The 21,863-nt window shown below is 49.5% G+C and overlaps 1 protein-coding gene and 1 long non-coding RNA gene across 8 annotated transcripts in view; one reads left to right on the top strand and one right to left on the bottom strand.

The window, feature by feature from the left end:
• ZBTB16 (zinc finger and BTB domain containing 16) overlaps nt 1-21,214 on the bottom strand; it is a 183,093-nt gene extending 161,879 nt beyond the window's left edge. The window contains exons 1-3 of one of the 7 annotated variants that reach the window (XM_063095889.1): nt 20,457-21,214; nt 19,851-20,020; nt 15,460-16,817 (exon numbers count right to left, since the gene is read on the bottom strand). In XM_063095889.1, coding sequence (XP_062951959.1) covers nt 15,460-16,727 — 1,268 coding nt within the window. In that variant the 5' untranslated portion in view covers nt 16,728-16,817; nt 19,851-20,020; nt 20,457-21,214. Of the gene's footprint in view, nt 1-15,459; nt 16,818-17,417; nt 17,439-17,709; nt 17,745-19,850; nt 20,136-20,456 lie in introns of those variants that run through there. The other 6 variants (XM_063095890.1, XM_063095892.1, XM_063095888.1 and 3 more) reach the window with 6 other exon arrangements.
• Nucleotides 11,652-16,817, top strand: LOC134377254 (uncharacterized). The gene is made up of 3 exons (XR_010023436.1): nt 11,652-11,862; nt 12,332-12,459; nt 12,935-16,817. It is a non-coding gene; the product is annotated as an uncharacterized LOC134377254 (long non-coding RNA).
• Nucleotides 21,215-21,863: the final 649 nt, after the last annotated feature.

Genomic DNA, 21,863 nt, shown 5'->3' with positions numbered 1-21,863 from the left:
CTCTCCCAGCCCTTCCGCCCACTGAGAAGAGGTGGCAAGGGCTGATTTTGTGTCATTTCATCAAATCTTAGTAGAGTGCCAGGGATGAGTCACCAGGGAAAGGTCTCCTTAGGGACTGATGACCACCCTCTAAACTCCTTTTCAGACTGACTCTTGAAGGCAGGAAAGGAGCTGGATGCGTGCTTAGTGGACACAATATCAGCCTGGAGAGCTCCCGGCACATCACTCCCCTGCTCAAACGCCTTCAAAGGCTCCCAAATGCCCCAGGATAAAGTCCAAAAAGAACAACAGTTACAATGATTCAATTAATTGCTCTAGGCACTGTACAGGGTGTGTTAAAGTGCATTACCTGAAACCCTCAGCATATCCCACCCAATAACCCCACCGTAGGGATGAGGAAACTCCAGTCCATAGTGCTTTATGGCCAAGATCATACAGTTTGCAAGTGGCAGCATGAGAATCCAAACTCAGGTTTGCTGGGCTTTAGGACCTGTTCTCGCCACTCCTCTAGGCTGCCTTCTCTCCTCCCCAACCCGGCACCTCAATCCCACCCTAACCTACCATTCCAGTATGAATCACCCTCATTCCCACCAAAGGAAGCTATTCCGTACTCTATCCCCGGCCCTGACCACGATGTTCCTTCTTTCTGTCCCCATCTTCAAATCCTACTTATCCTTTAATATCCCATTCAAATGCTACTTTATCCAGAATCCTAGCACTTATCATAACTGCCATCACAGTTACTTGTAGGATTGCTGGCCAAGTATCTTTCTCACCATTAGGAAAGCGCCACGAGAGCAGAGGCCTCGGTTCTCTTGCTCATCACTGTACTCCCAGGGCCTACCCTGGCGCCCAGCACACAGCAAGTGTTTAACAATTTTCTTAAATTAAAAATGAATCACTCCAGTTAGACGTCATTTCATCTCTGAATATATGTATCTACTGTAATCCTTCCATTTTCTACTCTCTATCATAGCTATCAACCTACACATTTTTAAGTATTTTAATGCCGCTGTTCAAATTGTAAGCTCCTCAAAGGCAAGTCCCATATCATTAATCTTTTTATCTCAAAACCCCTAACACAGGGCATTACCCGTAAATGTTAAGGACTCGGTGTACATTAGTCTACTCAGGCTGAGCAGCAAAGAGGTGAATGAGTACCCCAAGAGGTGAGTCACCATGTCAAAACCCACCCAGCACCTCTCATAGAAAAAGATTTGAAACTGCTCTCAGGTCAGATTCTCATCTTACCTCCTCCTCGGCAAGAAGTGGGGAGCAGCCCCGGGCAGTCACAGGCAGGTTTGTGAAGGAGGAATTAAAGTAGGTTGGGAGGGAAAGATATGAGTTTTAGCCCTTGTTTTGCCACTAGCTTGCTGTGTGACCTTGGGCAAATCACAGAACCTCTCTGGAACTCCACTTATTCCTCTCTAAATAAACATGTTGAAATAAACAATTTTAAGGGCCCTTCCAGGTCTAACATTCTATGATTCTTGGTCACCTTGCGAGCCCACACCTACAAAGCAGGTGAAGAGCTATGAGTGCCTTCCTCAACAGGTGGCAAGAAAGAGGATGGAGATAGGGACCCTTAGTTTCCCCTTCTACACTGTTCCCCAACCTTCAGAAAATAAACAAACACACCTTAGCCAGTGATTGAGCCAGTCCCTCTCACTAGCAAGAATGACGAGTATGATATGAATATGGATCTGAAGTACATAAAAGGGAGAAAGCAGATACTGAAATGGATTTTCAATAAGTAACTTCCCTCTAAACTGAATTTTTTCCCACATTTGTAGACTTTCACAGATCCAGTTTGGGAGCATTCAAATTAGCACAACCTGGCCTTATATACTGTGCAAAACACATAGTAAGCATTTTGCTTTTATTTATGTCATCAATGGTTTCAATGGGGATGACTCATCCTTCCTCTTTAACACTCTGTTCTAATATGGTTTACTATAAATAATGTGGAGAGAGAGAAGCAGAGCACAGGGCCCTGCACAGCCAGGATACAAAAGAGCCAGGTCTAATAGCAACCCTAAGGTGAATCTCAGCTCAGCCGATAGGCAAGTGATGGCTCAGTGGAGAGGAAAAGCAAACATGCCTCCCTCCACTATCCAAGTGTTCAGAGCAAGGCACGTTGTTAGGAAAGAGGACTAATGCACATGGAGTATGTGCCACATACCAGACTAGGATTTGAACATATGATCTCCTTTAACCTTCCAGAGCCTTCCAAAGAAGTGAAGTCAGGATTCAAACTCAAGCCACCGTGCCTCTCATGCCTACTCCCTTGGGGCGTATGGATCAAAACTCAGTGCATTCTTTCCAAACCCAAGCAACATCCACTGGTGTTAGTCCAAGTTTTTTAACAATAGAAGTGCCTCCCAGGAGCCCAAACTCACAGAAAGCCAAACCACAAATGCAAAAACACTACAGCGATAAGAGGAGTCTTCTCCAGGCTCGGGCACTCAGCAGCAGACTCCTTCCTCACTGGGATTCCAGCCACAGCAGCTGGAAATCACAAGCCCCTTGGCTTTGTCCACCTCCCACCCAAGAAGTAAGGCTGACATTCACCCCAGAGCTGAGCTGACAAGCCCTGTCCGCACAATCCTTCCAGAATCTGCCTTCAGAATCAAACACAGCCGCCCAACGGTGCTTATCATTCACCAGATCTGTCACTGAATTATTTTGGCCAATTCCAAAAGTCAAATCTACCCTCCCGAAAGACAAGGTAAAAGAAGGCAGCATAAACTTCAGAAAGCATTTGGAAAGATTTCCAAAACGCCTGGAGGTGTGGCAGCATCATAGGATTAAGTGATCATTTTTTAGGCACGCTGCTTCTTCACAACGGCAGCAGCACTTCACAGAGACCTTTCTACACACAATGCAATTATTCACCTATTATTTCACCTGCTGGCTGCTAGCACAGGGTTAGTACTATCATCAAGTTAGCACTGCCCAAAAAAAAGATTTCACTGGTTTCTTTCATAGTTTCTTCCCTGGGCCAAAATAGCAAACCACTGTGCTATGCACTTTATATTTTGTCCTCATAACCACAGACACAGTGGTCGTTTTTTTACCAGACAAGGAAACGGGCCTCAGAGAGGCTGAACAACTTGCCCAAGACATACAATTAGTATACTCTGGGGGTTTTGTGGGGGGGTTTTTTTTGGGGGGGGGTTAGGGGGCCCGGCTAGCCAGTACAGGTATCCAAACCCTTAACCTTGGTGGTGTTAGGCTGTGCTCTAACCGAGCCAACCAGCCAGCCCAAGCCTGGGTTTTCATCCAGGGAGCCTCGTTCTAAAGCCTCGTTCTAAAGCCTGTGTTCTTCATATCGCTGTACTCTGTCCATAGAAAACACCACTTCTACCAACTCCCAGGCAACCCCCAATTCCCGGGCTGTATTTCACTATCTTTAGCATCTCGTGGACTTTGAGCTAGCTGTTTCAACTTCCCTGTAAGTATGTCCCAGTAGATACCCCGTGCTCTAAATAGCACCCTCCATGATCTGCAAACATTACAAGGACATCAAAACAAAGCTATCAGTTGGGTTCCTAGCTTTAGCAGCCAGTCTAAACTCTTTTGTTTGATTCTCAGATAGCTTATTGACTAGGTGATGGGGTCAGAAGTTTTCTTTTCACCTAGTCTCTTCAAGAAGAAGTGGCAAATTCAGGACAGTTAGGAAAAAAATCCACCCATTTAGGAATTCAGATGTACATAGTTTTAGGAAGCACTGATTATTACCAGCCAATAACTGATAGGGGTGGGAGAGGGTTAAAGGGAGAAAAAGATAGGAACTAAAGGAACAAAGATTACCGACACCCTTTCCCCTCTTGTATTATCGTGGGCAGAGGCAACCCACTTGGTGAAATGTTCTCAGAGACTCTGCATGTCTACATGAAGAGAAAAGTAGGTGAGAGCAGGAAGCTGATCATCTGTGTGATAAATGCAGCTGCTGTATTTAACAAGATACCTGCATTCTTCTACAGGCGCATCACCCAAATCTGAAAGAGGGTCCTGTCTCCCCACCTGGTCCCTTCTTCCTAACACACCACCCCTCACCCTGACCCCAACAGTTTATCTTTGCATATTGCAAAAACTGGCATTTATCAAGTAATCTACTCCTCATAGATTGTTAAACAGACCACAGGGGTTATCAGTTGGGCTCATATAGGAAGATAAACAGCAACCTCTTATGCAAATAGCACTAAGAATGTGGGACTGGCCGCAGGACAAAAGCAGAACTTAGAACATGAATCTTAACACTTTTTTTTTAATTCCAACCCTGGAAACCTACAAGAGCTTGAGAAAGATTCTCTGGGTGGGTCTTCCCCTCCATTTCTTGCAGGGAGAGGCAGGTGTGTCTGTAGGTCCAGCCTGCTTTGCAGAGAAGAGTGGCGGCCTCAACGTCTGACTGACACAGCTCCTCTCTCTGGCCACAAGCTTTTCCTCCTCGCAACAGCCAGTTCATGTTTCTGAGATTTGAGACTCACTGGAATGTGCTTTGCTCGGGTTGAGGAGATGTAGGACTGAGAGGGAGAAAAGGTGTTCCCCAAGGCAAGAGTGAAGGTCAGAGTGCGGTAGGAAAAAAAAAAAATCCATGGGAAACCAGGAGTTTTGGGTTCTGTGATGCAACACTCGTGACCAGGAGATGTTCTGTGGCTCTGCCTGTGTGGGGAAAGAAGCAGACGGCAGCTGGAGGTCCAGGCGGCATCTTTTCAAATGTCTCTCATTATTTTAAGGGCAAACTCACATCAAGAACCAAGAGGTGAATGGCTCCAAGTGACAATAGAATTGCACTCAGAGGGACAGAGCAAGCTGCTTCTCACACCAGGCTGCAGGCTGGGGAGGGGCGAAATGGGAGCAGAATGACAGAATCCAGGGCTGGCCAGAATGAAAGACTGAATGGAATAGGCTAATTTACACAGGAAGTAAGCACTTACCAGACCCTTCATCTCAACACACAAAACCCTCGGCCATATCTGGAAGCAATTACATCCAGTTAACATGATCTGCTTGCCACTAAAATTAACTGCAAACAGAAATATTTTTCACTTTTGCAACATGGGATGCCCAGGTTTGGCCTATTCTGCCTCACCCCCACCCCCTCCCAGCCATTGAATCTGGTTGCCGGAGAATATTTTGCAGCTACCCAGCTCAAAAAAACAAAAAGCACTCTTGTAGCTGTCAGAACACAGAAAGTAAAACAGCGGATAATTATGAAGGGGGGTGAGATGGGGGAGAGGAAGGAATGAACACTGTTGTGCCAGAAATTGAGGAAAGGGGCCAGGCACATGGGCCCTACATGGCTCGGCATCCCTTATAAGTCCAGTCTGGGTTTCCACACTGAACTTCAAGGAAAGAAACATGTTTTTAGAGTCACTCGAATTAGCAGCGGCTTCACATTGTTTTTAGGTACCATCTTTATCCCTTTCTGCCAAGAGGGTAAGGGTAGCGGGATGCAGGGAGGTAGACTCACAAATGTTAGAGGATCCTTAATTTAGCAGATTATTGAGGGGACAACTGTCACAATGTAACTTTTGCATTGAACATTTCCAATCCCTATTCTACAAACACCTTCGAAGCAGCTTTCACCCACCCTATGCAGGGCAAGAGCTGCTTTTAATTATTCCACCTAAAGGATGAAGAGAAAGAAGCCTAAGAGGAGGTGAGAATTTGCCTCCTGTGAGTGTGTGTACCCAGAAATAAGCCAGTGTCCTGTTTTCTAGAACTTCAGGTCCAACTGCCTCTCTTGCTGACCACTCTAGTCCCTTGTCTTTGTACCCAGCCTGCAATCAGATAAGAACTTATTTTTATTTTTCCTTGAAGTGCTGTCAACTATACCATAAATGCCAAAGGCAGATGGACAGATTGGTTTTAAAGTTCCTGAGGAGGCGTCATCTCCAGCTCCTTCCCCTGCTGGCCCCTCTTTTCTGGGCCAGGCCCTGGCATGCATCCCCTGAAAGTGCAGTTCACTCCTTTGTCACCAGGGGCCTTTAAAACATCAGCGGCAGCATCAGCAGCAAAAGTAACGCATCCGTTCGTTCGCCAGACAAGTCACAAACATCGTTTCTCAAAAAGAGTCAGGCAAAAGTTTCCCTCAAGAATGAGGTCAGACACTGCTGTTCTCTGCAGAAATCACATTTAAAAACATTACTGGGGGACGGGAGGAAGAGACAACCTACGTAGCCTTTCTTTAAGGACTTTGGGCTATGATAAGAAAAAAATGATCTCGATATGTTAAAAGGAAAAAAGTGCTATGCTATTCTTTTTAATTTCATAAAACTTAATTTTACAATGAGAAAAAAATTAAAGCACGCACATCCTTACACAATCTGAGGCCATACCACCAGCCTGATGCTGGGCTTTTTATTCTACATGCATCATCCCACTTAACAACACTGCAACCACACTAGGCATTAGATGTTACTAATTCCATCTCACAGACGAGGAGGCGGGTGGTTAGGTATCTTGCCATAGTCACACAGCTTCTAAGAGACAGAGGTTGAATTCAAACGCAGGTTCAATTCCAGACACAATGTTCTCCAGCTTCCCACCATTCTGCAGCCAACAACAATCATAGAAATGCAAGGAAAAGCATCTTGCTCTGAAATCTCTCCTCCCAGAGACAGCCCGTTAATACGTGGGGGCATCTACTTCCCCCTGACACACACACACACACACACACACACACACACACCTAGGTGCACTTGCACGTACACACATGCACACACACTCAGCTCTGTCACTGCACAGCCGTCCAGGCATGGAAATGGTTAAGTCGCCCTCACTGCATAAATCAAAAGTTCAAGGCTGCAACATACCACAATGATTCCCTCTTTACATATGACAAGAACCAGAGAGGGGCTGAAATCCCAAGCATCCTGCGCGGGGTCTCCTCGGCCGCACAGGTTATGCCGCCAGGGTCAGGGCCGCGGACCTTTAGCGGCAACATTCATTTCCTGAACAGGACAAGTTCTCCTGACCATAAAGCTAATAGGAACTTCCTCGCCTGGCGAGCTCTGGCTGACAGGGCTACTTGTCACTGGCCACGCAGGAGGACAGCCCTGGTTCCCATTAGTGGGTTATGATGCCAGGTGCTACTAATAAGGTACATCGGCAAGAAACAAGAGCCTGCTAAGTTGAGTCTCCAACTCTGGAAGTAATCAGGCCTGGGCTTCAGGGAGGGGCCTTCTTTAAAGAGATGGGTGGGAGAAATGGGGGGTTAGTTATAGTACACCTCAGCAGCATCTAACCTCCTGGATGGTGTAAATAAATAAATTTCCAACAATGCCTCACATTTCCCCCAGCTACCATAAAAGACTCCCCCAAATTAATGCTAATAATGTTTTCCCCAGCACTCTGGGCCTGATGGATCACCCTGAGGGCCATTATGGCCAGCCACATCTGCTTCTCACTATGGCAAGGAGAGTTTTGCCAACAAGCCTAATGGCATTAAGATCACAACGCTCAGCTAATCCATTCAGCGAGCAAGGCCAGGAGCAAGGCCGGGCAAGTATGGCAGGGGACTCAGCCGCTCCCTTGTCAGTCTGGGGTCACAAGAGAAGTGGGAAATAGGGAAGCCACCTCACATTTGAGTCCCTGCTGTGTGCTTTAGGTTACAAGTTTTTTGGGTTTTTTTATCTCATTTAATGTGTGTAAAAAACCACATTGAGAAATAGGGGCTAACCTCACTTCACAGAAGAGGCTACTGATGGTTCAGAGAGGTTAAGTCATTTGCTCAAATACACAATGTAATGCTAGCATTTAAACCCAGAGTCTATCACACTTCAGTCTTCGTGCGTCTGCAGTACCACCCTGCCTCCCACAAAGACAATGGCTTGATGGCGTGTTTGTCCTCTTTTTAGCATGCCTGGTGGCAGTGGTTTGTGTGCATGTATGTGTTTTTACTTCTTATTTCTGGGAGATCCAAATGGCCCTAAAGTGGGGAGAACTCTAAAATCCACTTTGACTGGCCCAGAATTTCTCCTCTTCATCAAAATGTCTGGGACCAAGTTTCTAATAACTTCCTCAGCAATGCTGTGCTGTTTCAGGAAGTTCTTTCTCTTACCTAACTTGGATCCTTCCTGCTGCAATGTTATACACAATCTGTTCATGAAGAAGAAAATCAGGTCTTAAGGACAGAGTCGAAAGTGAGCTAGGAATTTAGAATTAAGCAGACTTCTGAGAGTTTTTAGCCGAAGTTTCCATGCTGACAATAAAGTACCGGATCCCCTCCTTGCAGCTGCAAAGATAAGCCTCACGTAGGCAAAACCCGACCATAGTTTTTCCAGACTGAGCCAGCATAATAAGGACACCGGGGCTTTTAAGGGGAAACAGTAGAAAAGGGAATTTCTGATTATGCTGGCATGAAATTAACTGCATGGGATTTTTATTTTTGTAAATGGGTTTCTTTTTTTCTCCCTTTTTCTGTTTTTTGAGTCAGCATAAAAGGTCTCTAGCACTAGAAGCTGGTCCTTCTGTGTTGGTAAGAGATGACATAGTACTCCTCGGACCCATGTGGCCTGGGACTCTAAAGACCTGAAACCCTGAGCAGTAAGCGGCACTCTCACTATCTTCCTCCTCTCAAGAAGCCACCAGAGGAAACAAAGCTAGAGCTGGCGAAGCAATGAGCCTCATGGTCACCCAAGCTGTGGGGGCACAGATCCAGGTACCACCCTTTACTGCTTTACTACAGACAAGTCCACCAAGCTCTCGGGCTTCTCTGGGCCCACCAGGGAATGTAAAACTAACACCCACCTTACAGGGCAAGGCAGCTAGAGGGCTTAAGGAGATACTGACTGTGAATGTACTTAGCACAGAATTTGACATAGATCAAACATTCAAAGTGATGTTTGCTGAATCCACTCTTAGAAGCATCCTGCATTGGGGGTAGGGGGAAGAAGGTAAGGAGCTCTGGAACACTCAATACCCACAAGCCTGGTCCCAAGCTCTCTTTCAGTAAGGTGTTGTTCGTTCTCCTCACCTCTGCCATGACCTCACTGATTTGCATGCCTGGCCATGTGCACAGGCAACAGGACACTGCATCGGTGAACCATCTTGTCATTTGGACCTGCTGGCAGTGGAGCACTGCCCAGCTAAATTTAAACAAGAACTGGAATGACTCACCAGGCCTCACGTTAATGGGACAAAAAGTACCCTGGCCACCATGGTACAAAAGATCAGTTTCTCAGGGAAGATGCAGGTGCACAATGTCTCGGTCCCAAACATGCGGCGCCCAAGGTAGCAGTTTTACAGCACTGTGTGAATTGATGCCCCACGCTGCAGAACAGCCTCTAGGGGAAAGCAGAATCTGGACCAACACAAACTCATTTTTACCCTGCACAGCCAGCGTGACCCACTTCACAACAGCAATGACAATAGCAAACACCTATGGAGCACTTACTTTGTGTCACCATTCCTTACACAGGATATATACTCACTGATTAATCCTTATAACAACCCAGTGAGTAGGTACTGTTGTTATTCCCATTTTACAGAACAGCAAACAGGCACAGAGAGGTTAAGTAACATTACCACAGTCACACAGTTGGTAAGTAGCAAAATCAGGATTCTGACCTGATTTAAAATGTACTATGTATAAAATCTGGGGTTGAAGGTGGGGTTGGGGGGCGTGTTGTGGCAAATGTTTCTTTCTACTAAAGAAACTGCCACAGAGTCAGCACTTTCAGCTAACACAGCAGAAACAGAACTGGACTAAGAAAACCTTTATTTATCATGGAAAATTCAGAAACCCTCCAATGGGCAAACTGAGGCACACCTGTATTCCTTTAGCAAGACTAAAGTCTTATACTTGGGCTTTCAGTTGGACTTGTTTTAAAGTCATTAATTTTTGAAAAAAACTAAAAGTTATTGCAAATGTTTTTCTAAAATATCAAATTAGCAAGAAATCAAAGAGCTGTGAATGGAGTTTGATCTTAACAGTTTAGGATAATCACTATTTTAAAGATTCATAATAGTTTTCCTAGAACAAGCAGAAGGAAAAAGTGTTGCTGAACTATTGTTTCCCCCCCTTCACCCCCAGCAACTAGCAGCTACATCCAATAGTGACAGCAAATTAAAAAGGGATTCCTCACTAAGACAAAAGAACAGGCAACTTTCCTCCATAGGAAATAAAATAAAAGAAATCATCTTCAAAAGTTTCAAGAGTTAAGTCTAGATCCCAGATGGCTCAGTAACCCTAAGCAGGTTAAAGTATTAAAAAATGAAATCCAAAGAAAATCAAATCAAACTGACCCCCTATTTATTTCAAGCTGGCTGAACTGCCAATCCAGATTCCAAAACAGAGTAAAATTCAATTAACTAAAAAGACTCATGAAGATATAAGTGGGTGCACAAAGGGTAAAAGGATTTTTTAAAGAGCTCAACAATATAGAAATAGCTCATCCACATGCCTAGTTTTACAAATGAAGAAATTAAAGCTCAGAATGAAAAAGAGACTGACAAGGGTGACAGAGATAAAAAATTCAGACCTAAGTCTAGAGCCCGAGCCTCCATGACAACTGGGCACACCACTGCAAAGCCTCTGCCATCTTCCTATCTCTACAACCAATGACCTCTCCAAGAGACCAGATTTCCAGCAGCCCAGAAAATTAGAAACTTAAGTCATTCATCACCCCAAAAAGGATACTTCCTGGAAACAGAAATGGATTCAAAAAGGATTTGGGCAAATCTGTGAATGACAGAGCAGCCATAAATAGCTACTAAAAGAAGCTGGTATACACACCTGACCTTTAGGATTGACGTCAAGGAAGATGGCCCTATGGCCTCCAACAGTGATATCTTAGGGATGGTGTTGGCAACCAAAGACTAGGTCAGATGGGTCTGGTCCAGAACAGCAGTGTCCATGTTCTTATATGGCCTGCAGCAGAGCACGCAGGACTGAGAATTACAAGGCAAGCTGAGCGCCTGGCTCTGTCCATTTATAGCTGTGTGACCATGAGCAAGTCACTTGCTTGCTTCAAATCTCATTTTTCTCATCTGTCAACTGAGGCCAATTAATGGCTCATAAGCCCCATTCCAAAACACTTGGGTGCTTCAGAAATCAGACTGCTCAGATTTTAGAAAGGTACTCTGGTACCTATAGTGTTTAACAGCCCAAGTGGAGTCTAGGGCAGCACTCTGTAATCAAACACATTAATATTTTTGCAGGAAAACATATGAATATTCAAAATAAGCAAGATAAATATAGCCTCACATCAGTTCAGATCAGGTTTTGCCACTAAATGACTTTGCTGCAAACTTACACAAAGCCTTTTAGCTTTTAGAGCTTTTTAGACTTCATAATCACAAATATGGGATAATAGAGCTATACCCCCTAAGGAAAGGCTGCAAGCTTAAGAAAAATAAAGTCATTAAAGGTATTTTGCAAAGAAGAAAGTCTACAACTGATAAAAGGCACTATTAACATTATTGCTGTTGTCATCATTATTCCATAGCATAACCTCTTCCAAACAGAACTTGGTTTGACATCAGAGGTACCTGGAAGAATGAGGAAAGGGAGCCAAGAATTCCAGGCAACCTCTAACCTCCCAAAAGTGGCCTAAACCAAGGTCAACGGCTATTGGTCCTCTACATGGTCAGCCACTGAAAACAGAGCAGCTGGCCATTTGAGAATGACCAAGGCAAAGGGCCAGGCAGAATTCTGACATCTCAGCCATATAACCCATGCATTCCTAAGAAGATTCCGGGAAGGGCTGCGCACATGGGTCCTGGGAGCAGGCTAAAACCATTCCTTATAGGCCGACCCCGTGGCGCACTCGGGAGAGTGCGGCGCTGGGAGCGCAGCAGTGCTCCCGCCGCGGGTTCGGATCCTATATAAGGATGGCCGGTGTGCTGAGCGAGGTACGCCAGTCACAAAAAAAAAAAAAAAAAAAAAAAACTATTCCTTATGGTTCCTGAGCAGCCCTTCAAGAACTAGGCAAGAGGTGCTACTGTGTCTGTGCAAGATGAACACTGTAGCTGACTTAAGGGGCTTGTCTGTATAAAACCCAGAGGTTCCTAGGGAACCAGACCCCACTCTACTTCAGAAACACATTAAAACCAGCCAGTATGAGCCTAAAAAGACTGCAGGATGTAAAGGAGGACTATGTTCACACTTAAATCAACCATACTGTTCCCTGTAATCTCATCACATATATATATAACTCTGAGAATGATAAGGAGCACCTGGCCCAGTTGAGCTGGTCCCTCGGCAATATCCAGACAAGCCTACATGCCATACTGCTCTAGCCTTTCAGCGAGAGAAAGAGACTGAGCCTAGAGGAGGAGAGTCCAGGCTTCCAGAAGCCTGATATGACCCTCCCGCCCTCAGACATTGTCCTCTGTTGTGAGTGCCCACTGAGGAAGATTCTGGGGTCCAAAGCTTGGTCTTTCACCTGCCTGGAGAATGCTGCTGGTCTATCGGATCTCTCTGTTCTGACTTCCTTCTCGTTCTTTCAGGTAAGTAAGCCCCATCTGGTTTACCCAAATGGTGTCTCTGTCTGGTCTTCCCATCGATCCATGACCACATCTGACATTGCCTTTACATCTTGCCATTGACTACAGGGACCACAACCCACAACTTCACTAAGTTTTATTCAGCTTGGGATCAAGTCATAGGGAAATCTATTGATGTGATTCCCTAAAAAACTCCCCTTCCTGCCTCACTTCCTAATACCCTGCCCTAACTTCCTCTCCATTCTTTTTTGCCCCCCAAGAAGAAAAGCCAGGATAACTGCTAGGTACTTAATCTTTACCAACTCTCTAGCCTATTGGCTTAAAAATAAAATGAACCCTGTAGACTATTTCATCATGATCATCACTGTTATAATTCCAGCCAATTTCACAGATTCTGGGCATCAAAATCTCCCACTCTGATTTTTTTGTCTTGCCTTTTTGTCGGTACTGGTCATAGTGATGCTTTTTCTTCCACCAGAGCATTTCTCAGAGAACAGTAAAAAACAGAGAAGTAACACATTAATCCTGGAGCTTTGAGGGTAAAGAAGAGGAAAAAGCCTTCCACAAAGTGCATCTAGCTGGGAGCTAAGGGGCCAAGCACACACAGGAATATTTTTTCCCCTTCTTGACTTCTTTAGACCCCCACAGCTTCCTACAGAAGGCACTGCCCCCAGCTCAGCTCACTGGGCTGCAGCAGCTGACTTTCCACCCTTAGTCAAAAGCACATACTCCCTGTCAGAAGCCCACGGTGTGATGCCGAGGATTCCAGCACCAGCGCCTCACCATCACAAGCTCACGAGGACAAGGACATCCTCAGTGCCACCTCACAGCCAACATAACATCAGTGGAAGGTAGCGCTGTGGACACTACGCACTGGAACTCAAGAGCCACGGGGATGATGCAGAGACGAGACCCAAACAAGGTAGGGGACAGAAGGGTCAGTTCTTCACCTGTGCAATGACTCTGTGCCAGTCACAGCTCTAGGGATTTCTGGTTCTTACTTCATTACTCCACCACTAACTCTTGTTGACCATCTCCATTTTAAGAAGTGAGTAAAACAAGGGTCAGAAAAGGTTAAATAACTAGCACTAGCTCTCACCACTAGATGTGGCTAATTCCACCACCCGGGCTCTTCAGAATATAACACGGCCAACCCTCCATCTCTCCCCAGAGGAATGAGGGTCCCACCGAATGGGAACTTGGAACTCCCAGAAGAGTAATAACTTTTGTGGCCCTCTTGGGTAAAGAAAAGCAAACAAGACCCAACCCAACGTGAGTCAGAAAAAAATTACTTTCCATCCTACCTCATTTCTCGGAGCACATAGGTGAAATAATTCACATCCGGAGAAGTTGATAAATCTATCTGGTGAAGTTTGGGGAGGGAGTTTCCTCGTTAGGAAAGTTTGAGCAAAAACAAACACTACCTCGGTCTATTTCTATGAGGTACACGCATCAAGAAAACACACCTCAGCGGCAGTTGGTTATCTTTCGCACCCACTGGAAAAAATTGGCTTCATCATTTAGCTCAGCGGCACTTTCCACCAGGTAAGTCTCAGAGCTGCCGATTAGGCAGTGTAGGAGCAGGTTCCGGCTAGGGGTGATTAGATCGATTTCCAGAAGCTTTCACCCCAACCCCACCCCCTCTCTTTATATCCCCCATACGTGAGCAACAGAGGAATGGGACTGGAGGGAGGGGGGTGCAAAAGTGGAGAATCCATCCAAGATCAGCAAAACAGCAGGCTAGAGAGAGTGCAGCGAAATGCGATCATTGATGACCACAGAAAACTGGATTTATTGACACCATTTACCCAGCCCAGGGACTGAAGGTAAAATGAGAGGCATGAGGTTCATGACAGAAGAAGGAAAAAACCAAACTCACTACTGACTCCTTCCCTCTGTTATTTACTTCGCTTCTGATGAGCAGTCCTCAAAACCCTCTGTTCTGTAGACATGATCCTCTTCAAGACTGAATGACTCCAAGAGGCAGCAAAGTCCAAGGGGGTTAAGATCTGTATTTGAATCCAGCTCTGCCTCTTACTGTCCACGTGACCCTGGACAAGTGTCTTTATGTGTCAGTCTTAGTATCTTCCTATGCAAAAGACAAACACTGCCTACCTCACAGGGCTGCTGTAATAAAAAGGCAACTCCAGGTAAAGCACTTAGCACCGAACGAAGCATATCATAAGAGGTGAATGAACGGTTATTTCACAGAGAAGGAAACAGAAGCCAGAGGGAAGCCAGTGCTAGCTGAAGTGGCATTTAATTCAATGTGAGCAGAGATGGGATAAGAATGAGACTTTACAGGCTGCAAAACCAAGACTCTCATATCCATCCTTCCCCTCTGAATTTAAATCAACTGCTCCTAAATAGGTTTGAAGGAATAGAGAATGAGAAGGGAGAGGGAGCAGCAAGAAGAACGTTCACAAGGAATGACATTTGGAACCTGCAGCTGCTCTTGTGGCCTAAGCAGCATCCAGCCACTCCCACCCTCTGAGCTGCAGACAGCGACAGTATGCCTTTGCAGGAACCACTGGGTGGGAACCTGGACACCTGCAACCTGGGAACTTGGCCAGATCCAGGCTACAGAAGACCCTCACCCTGTAGCGCATTTCCTCCTCTCCTTCCCTCCACTTTGTCAGTTACTCCAGGAAAAGGAGAATAGACCAAACAGCAGAAAAAACAAATAGGATCCCAAAAGCAAAAAGAAAGAGAAGGTCTTAGCATGAAGCTGGGCCCATGACTTCCCCAATATTTTGGAAAGACCCTAGGGCCCCTCATCACACTCTGAAAAATGTGCCCTCCTACCCCAGGACTTCAGTAGAAGTGTTATTTTGTTTGGGTTGGGGTTTTTTTTGTTTTGTTTTTTTGGGTTTTGGGGCTTTTTTTTAACAAATAGCAAGGAAGACAGGGGAGCCAGGCCCCGACTTGGAAGGAGCCATGGTGTGAAGGATGGGTGTCAGAGCCAGAAGTCCAGCATCAGGTGCAGGACCAGGATGGGCCTACCTGTGCTGCTCCACAGCCTCGTTGTCTGGCAGCTCGACCCCACACACGCTGCACTGCTCCCCGATGGTCCGGCTCTCGGACTTCATGCCCACAGCCAGCTCCCCCAGCTTGCTGAACAGCTCCCTCTGGATGAAGCCCTGGGGCAGCAGCCCCCCATAGGTGCTGAAGTCCATGGAGACGGCCAGGGCAGGCTGCACATGCAGGCCAGAGGTCACTGAAGATGGCATGCTCAACACAGCATCAGCCTTGTGGTTGGGCAATACAGAATAGATGCCCAGATGTTTCTCAGCTGGGGGCGCTGAGGGCTCCGGTCGGCCAAGGGGGCCCTGGACAGCCTCAGTTGGGGGTGGCAGCTGCTCAGCACTTTCCTCTCGCCCATAGTGCAGCTCCCTAGCACTGGTGATGACGCTGCTTCGAGTTGGAGTCCCAGGCCCTTCTTTGCCCCTTTCCTCCACCTTGTCCCCCATCCCTCCTGAGAAGCTGGACTCGGCTGCCCCAGGGCTGTCCTCGCCAGGTGCCTCATCCACCTGCATCATCTCTGTCTTCACCTCAGCCACCCCTGGGTGCCTCCCACCCCCAGCCAGAGCTGGCTCCTCAGGCCCTGCAGGTGGCTGAAGAGTTCCCTGCAGGAGAGACTGTCCTATGGTCATCAAACTGTCCACTGCAGCCTTGGTGGGACTCATGGCTGAAAGACCAAATGAGGCGGAGGCAGAAGGGCTCTGGTCCACCATGGGCCCAGGAAGGCTCTGTCCAGCCACACTGGCATACCCACTCTCCTCGCTGGAATGCTTCGAGATGAAGATGTTCTTGAGGTACCGAGCCTTGCGGTCCTCTTCTTCTTCGGGCCCGCCGTCAGCCATGGTGGCCTCTGTGTCATTGTCATCTGAGGCCTGGATGGTCTCCAAAATCTTCAGGCACTGCTCCTCCAGGTACTCGATCTCCAGGATCTCGGCTGCATACAACAGGTCATCCAGGTCCTCGGCCTTGGCTTGCAGCGTGGCCGTGTATGCATACTCCAGAATCTGCTGGAAGGTCTTTGGCGAGAGGAAGTCCAGAGTATAGTGCTGGCTATTGCGGTGGAAGAGGATCTCAAACATCTTGCTGGTGCAGGCCAGCACCGTCCGGTGGGCGTGAAACTCCTGGCTGTCCACCATGATGACCACGTCGCACAGAGTCCCGGCCAGCCGCATCTGGTTGGCTTTGCACAGCAGCCCCGTGGGGTGGCTGGGGTTCTGCAGCTGGATCATGCCCATCTTCGTCAGATCCATGGTGCACCCCTCGGCTCAGGCATGAGGCTCTCTTTCCTCCCAGGCTGTGCGTGTCAGAGCAAGGTGGGCTTCCTGGGCCAATGGAGAGGACTAGAGGAGAGAAGGAAGAAGCAAAAGAGATGAGAGAACAAAAGGCAGATTCATTAGTGTCCCTAAAAGTAAGAATTCAAACACTACAATATGCCTGCCTGCCCCACCAACCCACCAAGCCCCCAGCAAGAGGGTCTTAGAGATTTTAATGGAAGGAGCTTCCTAGAAATCTACAAATCTGCCTTTACAACCTCAGGGATGATCAGAGTCAAGAGAAGTTTCTGCCACAGCATATGCCTAATTTACTGCTCTATGACACCTACTGGATAAAGTAAAATGAAAATTACAACAAAATCCTGTGAGTCCTGAGCTCTAAGTCTGACAGTAGGGAGTTCCTATGCAAAGCCAACATCCATCATGTGGAGGTGCCCAGCACTTACTTAAAATTAACAAAACATTAACTTAAGTACTCAACTTCACTCTCCACCTTCTGTACAGCAAACCTCATCTTCAAAACAAAGTTTTTCTGAACTCTGCCTCACTGTGGTAGCCCCAGGAGCACAGTCAAACCCAGCTGGGACTAGCAGTCTGCAGCCTGCAGCCTCAGCCCACAAAAATCTATGGGCAACAGGCTCTCCTCCCCCAAACCCATCGTCTCACCAGCAGCTAGTGCCTTCCTGGGCCTCTGTCCTTCCACTCTTCTCAGGGCCACAAAGGACTGACAGACCCATGCCCTGACCCCTTCCTTAGGCAGTACCAGGAATACACACACACACACATAACCCACACAGCTAACTTGGGTCACTTCCACCCATAGGTGCCTCAAAATTATTGTGTATGTTATCTAAAATCTGGACTTCGTGTGTGTGCGCGCACACGCACGCATACCAGCCAGAGAGATTGTGTGTGTGTTAACATACATGATCACACTTATATGAGATGCCGCACTTACCTTCCTGCCCACAAGTGCCCAGTGGACAAGAGACTCTATAAAAATGAAGAAAGATGAGTCAGGAAGGTACGGAAAGAGATCACAGGAAATATGCTCCCCTACAGCCAGGAGTGCTCATGCTAGGCTGTGTATGTGAACTCCAAGTATGTCCTACAAGCTCCCAGGAGTCAGCAAGTCCTGTGACTAGGAGCAGCAATTGATGCTAGGCATGGCTCAGAGGTGCTAGAAGTGATATTGGCACCAGCATCTATGGTGTGAGTTACAACCAGTATGAAAGCAAGACAGGGCTGGGAGACAAAGGCCTCTTCCAGAACCTGTTTGGAATCTATAAAAGGGCTCTGGGACTCCGAACCCCATTTAAGGAGTGTTGGAAAGACCTCACAGGCCCAGGTCCCTCCCAGCCTCCTCCTTGCTTTGGCCAATATTGCAGTGAATGAACAGGGAGCAAAGAGAGGTCTCACCCTCACTCTTCAAACGCTGCTTGCCTCCTCCCCCAAAAGGAGCTCTATTGGCTTCGGAACCACAAAGCTCACGCAGAAAGGGTTAACAAGACGGCTGGTCAAGACACTTTTGCTGCCCACCCTGGGGTGGAGACCGAGGCCGTCAAGGGTGGGGCGTCCATTCATCCGCGCCCCGCCACCCTGTGCTCCCCCGCAAACATAGGGGTTTCGGAGAACTAGCAGCCAAGAGACTGGAAGCTTGGCTACCTGAATTCCCTCCCCAAAACAAGCTCTCTGGGTCCTGAGGGAAATCAAGGTGCCCTCGGGCAGCCGACTCCCCCACCCGCCGCTCGGCACCCTCGATCCGGCCCCCGCTGGCTGCAGCGTCCTGCCGGGCGGCGCTAATCCGCCCGAGCTCCGGGGATCGATCGCGTTCCCACACGCCCCCGTTTCGCAGAGACCCCCACAGAGACGTGGAGGCGACTTCAGCAAACTTGGGGAAGCAACTTTTTCCCGGGCAGACAGACGCCTGAAAGAAAGGAAGCGAGCTAGGGTAGAGGCAAAGCGAAAGAGACGGGGACGGGAGGCGAGAGCCCGGGCGGGCTGGACGCCGCGGCGAGAGCGGCTAGGAGGCGCACCGCCCCGCGGCGGAGGGCAGGCACAAAAGCCCCGCAGCGAGTTGTGGGAGGGAAGCCGAGAGGGGTCTGCCGGCCCTCCCTCTCCGACCCAGGGCCGTGACCCCCGAGAGAGACGGGCAGGGTCCCCGGCCTCGGGCCGGCGGCGCCAGCTGCCAGCGTGCTCGGCCCAGGCACGTTCCGGGCGTCCCGGAGAGGCGACGAGCGAGTCGGTGCGGAGCGCGTCTGTGCGTTCCAGGGGTCCGCGGGCCGGCGGGATGGTGCGCATTTCCTGCGCGTGCGGGAGTGTGCGAGAGGCTGTGCGAGCGAGCCGCCGGCGCGCCAGGATGGGAAAGGCATCCCGAACGCATCAGGTGCAGAGCCGGGGCACCCACCGAGCGCTGCCGGGAGCGCAGGGCGAGCTCCGGCGCCACGGCCGGTCCCGCCGAGAGCCGAGGAGGGCCCGGAGTGCTGGAGACCCTCCGGGGCTTCCCTGGTGCCCACCCTCCAAAAGGGGGATCAAGTCCAATCAAGAAAAAAGAGCTCACCACGTTTTTTCAAAGAGAAACAAAATCCAAACGAGTCCCAGTCCTGCCCACCTCCGCCCCCAGATCCATTCGTCAGCTCCTCCGAGGCTAGCTCCTAGCCAGCCGGCGAATAAACACACAAATAAATAAACCACAATCCTATCTCGCGCCCGCGCACCGGTCCGCATTCGTATGAGCACCCACCGGCTCTCGTTTCCTCCGCCAGCCCCTGGCGGTACAAAGCCTCCGGATCCCCAACCCTCCGCTCGCGCCCTCAGCCCCGGCTGTCCTCCACCTCTCACCCCGACCGTGCCCTGGAGAGGAAGGGTTGGGGAGGCAACTGCGCCCAAGCTGACAGCAAGAGCTCCCCTTCTAGCAGACCCCCAAGCGGCAGCGGCGACGGCTGCAGCGGCAGGAAGGGAACACGCCGAATAAAATAAGGCACAAGCCCAGCGGCGGAGTGGCCGAAGCGAGCGCGCCCCCCAGACCTCTCCAGCCCCGTGGCGCCCCGGCGCGCGGCGCTGGCTGGGCTGTGCGCCCCTCCCCGGCCCCCCACTCACCGCTGCCGAGCCGGGCGCCGTGGGGTGGGTGTGCGTGCCTGTTGAGGGGTGTGTGCCTGGGTCGGGGAGGGGTGTTGACGAGGAACTGTTGCTCTCGGTGTCACGGCGGCAGCGGCGGCATCGCCCGGCAGTTCGCAGTACCCGCTCTCATCGCCCTCAACTCTTCTCTGCTGCGAGGTTAGCAAATCACCACCGGCTGCGGCGCCTCCGCCGAGTCCCACGTCAACGCCGAGCCCCCTCCCCTGCGAGGCCCCGGCGCCTCTCCATCTTTAGTGCTGGCGGCCGAGCCCGGCTCCCTGCCCACAGCTGCCCCCCTTCCCTCCCCCCTCCCGCGGCGTCCCCGGGCTCAGCCCGCCCACCCCACCCCCCCCGCACTGGCCGAGCCCGCGCGCACTCCCCGCCCCACCCCTCCTTCCCTCTCTCCTCCCCTGCCTTCCCCGCGCTCGGCGCTCCGGGCTTCGCCTGACATCTAGCTGCTGTGGGGCGCCGGCGGCCGCCGCTCACCGGCTGAGCGGAGAGGAGAGAAGGGGCTGGTGGAAAGGAGTGCCGGGGACCCGGAACCCTTAACAGGGGCACTGAGGGGGAGGGGCGAGGAGCAGCCCCCACCTTGCTCCTAGGATTTCAATCTCCACTGGACACCAGTTTTGTTTTTCTCCTTGGTGCTCCAGGGACGGAGTTTTGTCCCCGGTGCCAATGTTTGCCCTAATTCAGTGTATGTCATCTCGCCTTTCACTTTTCTCCGGACTCCGGGCTGCAACCCCAGTACACCCTGACATTGGTTTTAAAAGGTCGCTTTCCCAGCCCAAGTCCAGGCCTCTTTCTCATGCATCCCGGCAACTGCGCGCCTCCGGGCACGAGCATCCGAATTGCGATAAGTCTCGGGGCGCAGAGTTCGCTGTCCCTCATGAACTAGGTGCCAGAGGTTCCAAAGGGATCTCGAGGAGGGGAGACGCCCCGTTTTAGCTGTCGCGTCGTTGGAGAGAAACTTTTCTCCCTTCCAGGCTTGGGCATCCCTTTGGCCCTGTCCCCCAGCAGCCTGGATGGAAATGGTTCCCGAGAACTGCGTCCTGCTCAACGCACAGTCTGCAGGGGGCGGGTGGAGCGCTGGAAATGCTCAGGACCCCTCAGAAGTGTTCCTCCGCTCAGCTGGCTGCCCACTTTAGAGGGTAGAGTTGAGATCACTAAACCCGGGGTACAGCCACCAAAGAAAATTTGCCCTTCCTCAAGCTGCTGAAACCTCCCCTCTTCCCTTTTTCCCTGGAACTGGGCTAAGGAAGGGAGCAAGAGGTCGGAAGCGCTCTTCCAGGCGTGGTTGTGGCCTCCGACTAAAGTCCAGGAGCATTGAGGGATGGGGAGACGCCATCCAGGGGTCTAGACACAGTCAGCCCCCCGAGGTCATGTGGTTTTAGCAACGCTGGGCTTTAGTCAGCGTGTCCTGAGTCTGCACGTTCTGTCCGTGACTCGCGGGTGGGCCAAAGGTTTTCCGCAGGACTCAACATAGAATCACATCTCCATGCGTGCCTCTGGCACTGCCCCAGACCAAGAGTCAAGCCCGAAGAACTGCAGGGTCATGGAAGGTGACAGAAGCTGACTAGAATCAAAAATTTGCACCTGGACCAGGAAGGCCAGGCGGCATAGTTTACATATCCAAACTGATCTGGGTTCACAAAAGCTGCTAATGGGATAGTCCCAAGGACAGGTCATTCCATCTCAGCTCCTGTCTCCTACTCGATGAGAAAGTGCTCAGACCAGCAGGAGTCGGGAGAGAGGAGAAGATGGCAGGACAGCACACTTGGAAGTGAAGGAAAGCAACATAGGGGAGGGAGTCCAATCCCTGGGTATTTATTTGATTAACAATAAAGAGCAATCCCTATTTAGAGACTACCTATTTTTTAGCTAAGGTCTCTGCACTCTGTTAGAGGAAAAGGATTTAAAGTCAAGGAAGAACTGGTCTGCAAGAGAGCAAGAGTGGAGGGCTGGCTGTAAGGACAGGAGAAAAGACCATCCTAATAC

This window comes from Cynocephalus volans, chromosome 4, assembly GCF_027409185.1.
Source record: "Cynocephalus volans isolate mCynVol1 chromosome 4, mCynVol1.pri, whole genome shotgun sequence".
NCBI classification, from domain to species: domain Eukaryota; kingdom Metazoa; phylum Chordata; class Mammalia; order Dermoptera; family Cynocephalidae; genus Cynocephalus; species Cynocephalus volans.
This window is presented reverse-complemented; position numbering and strand designations above follow the sequence as displayed.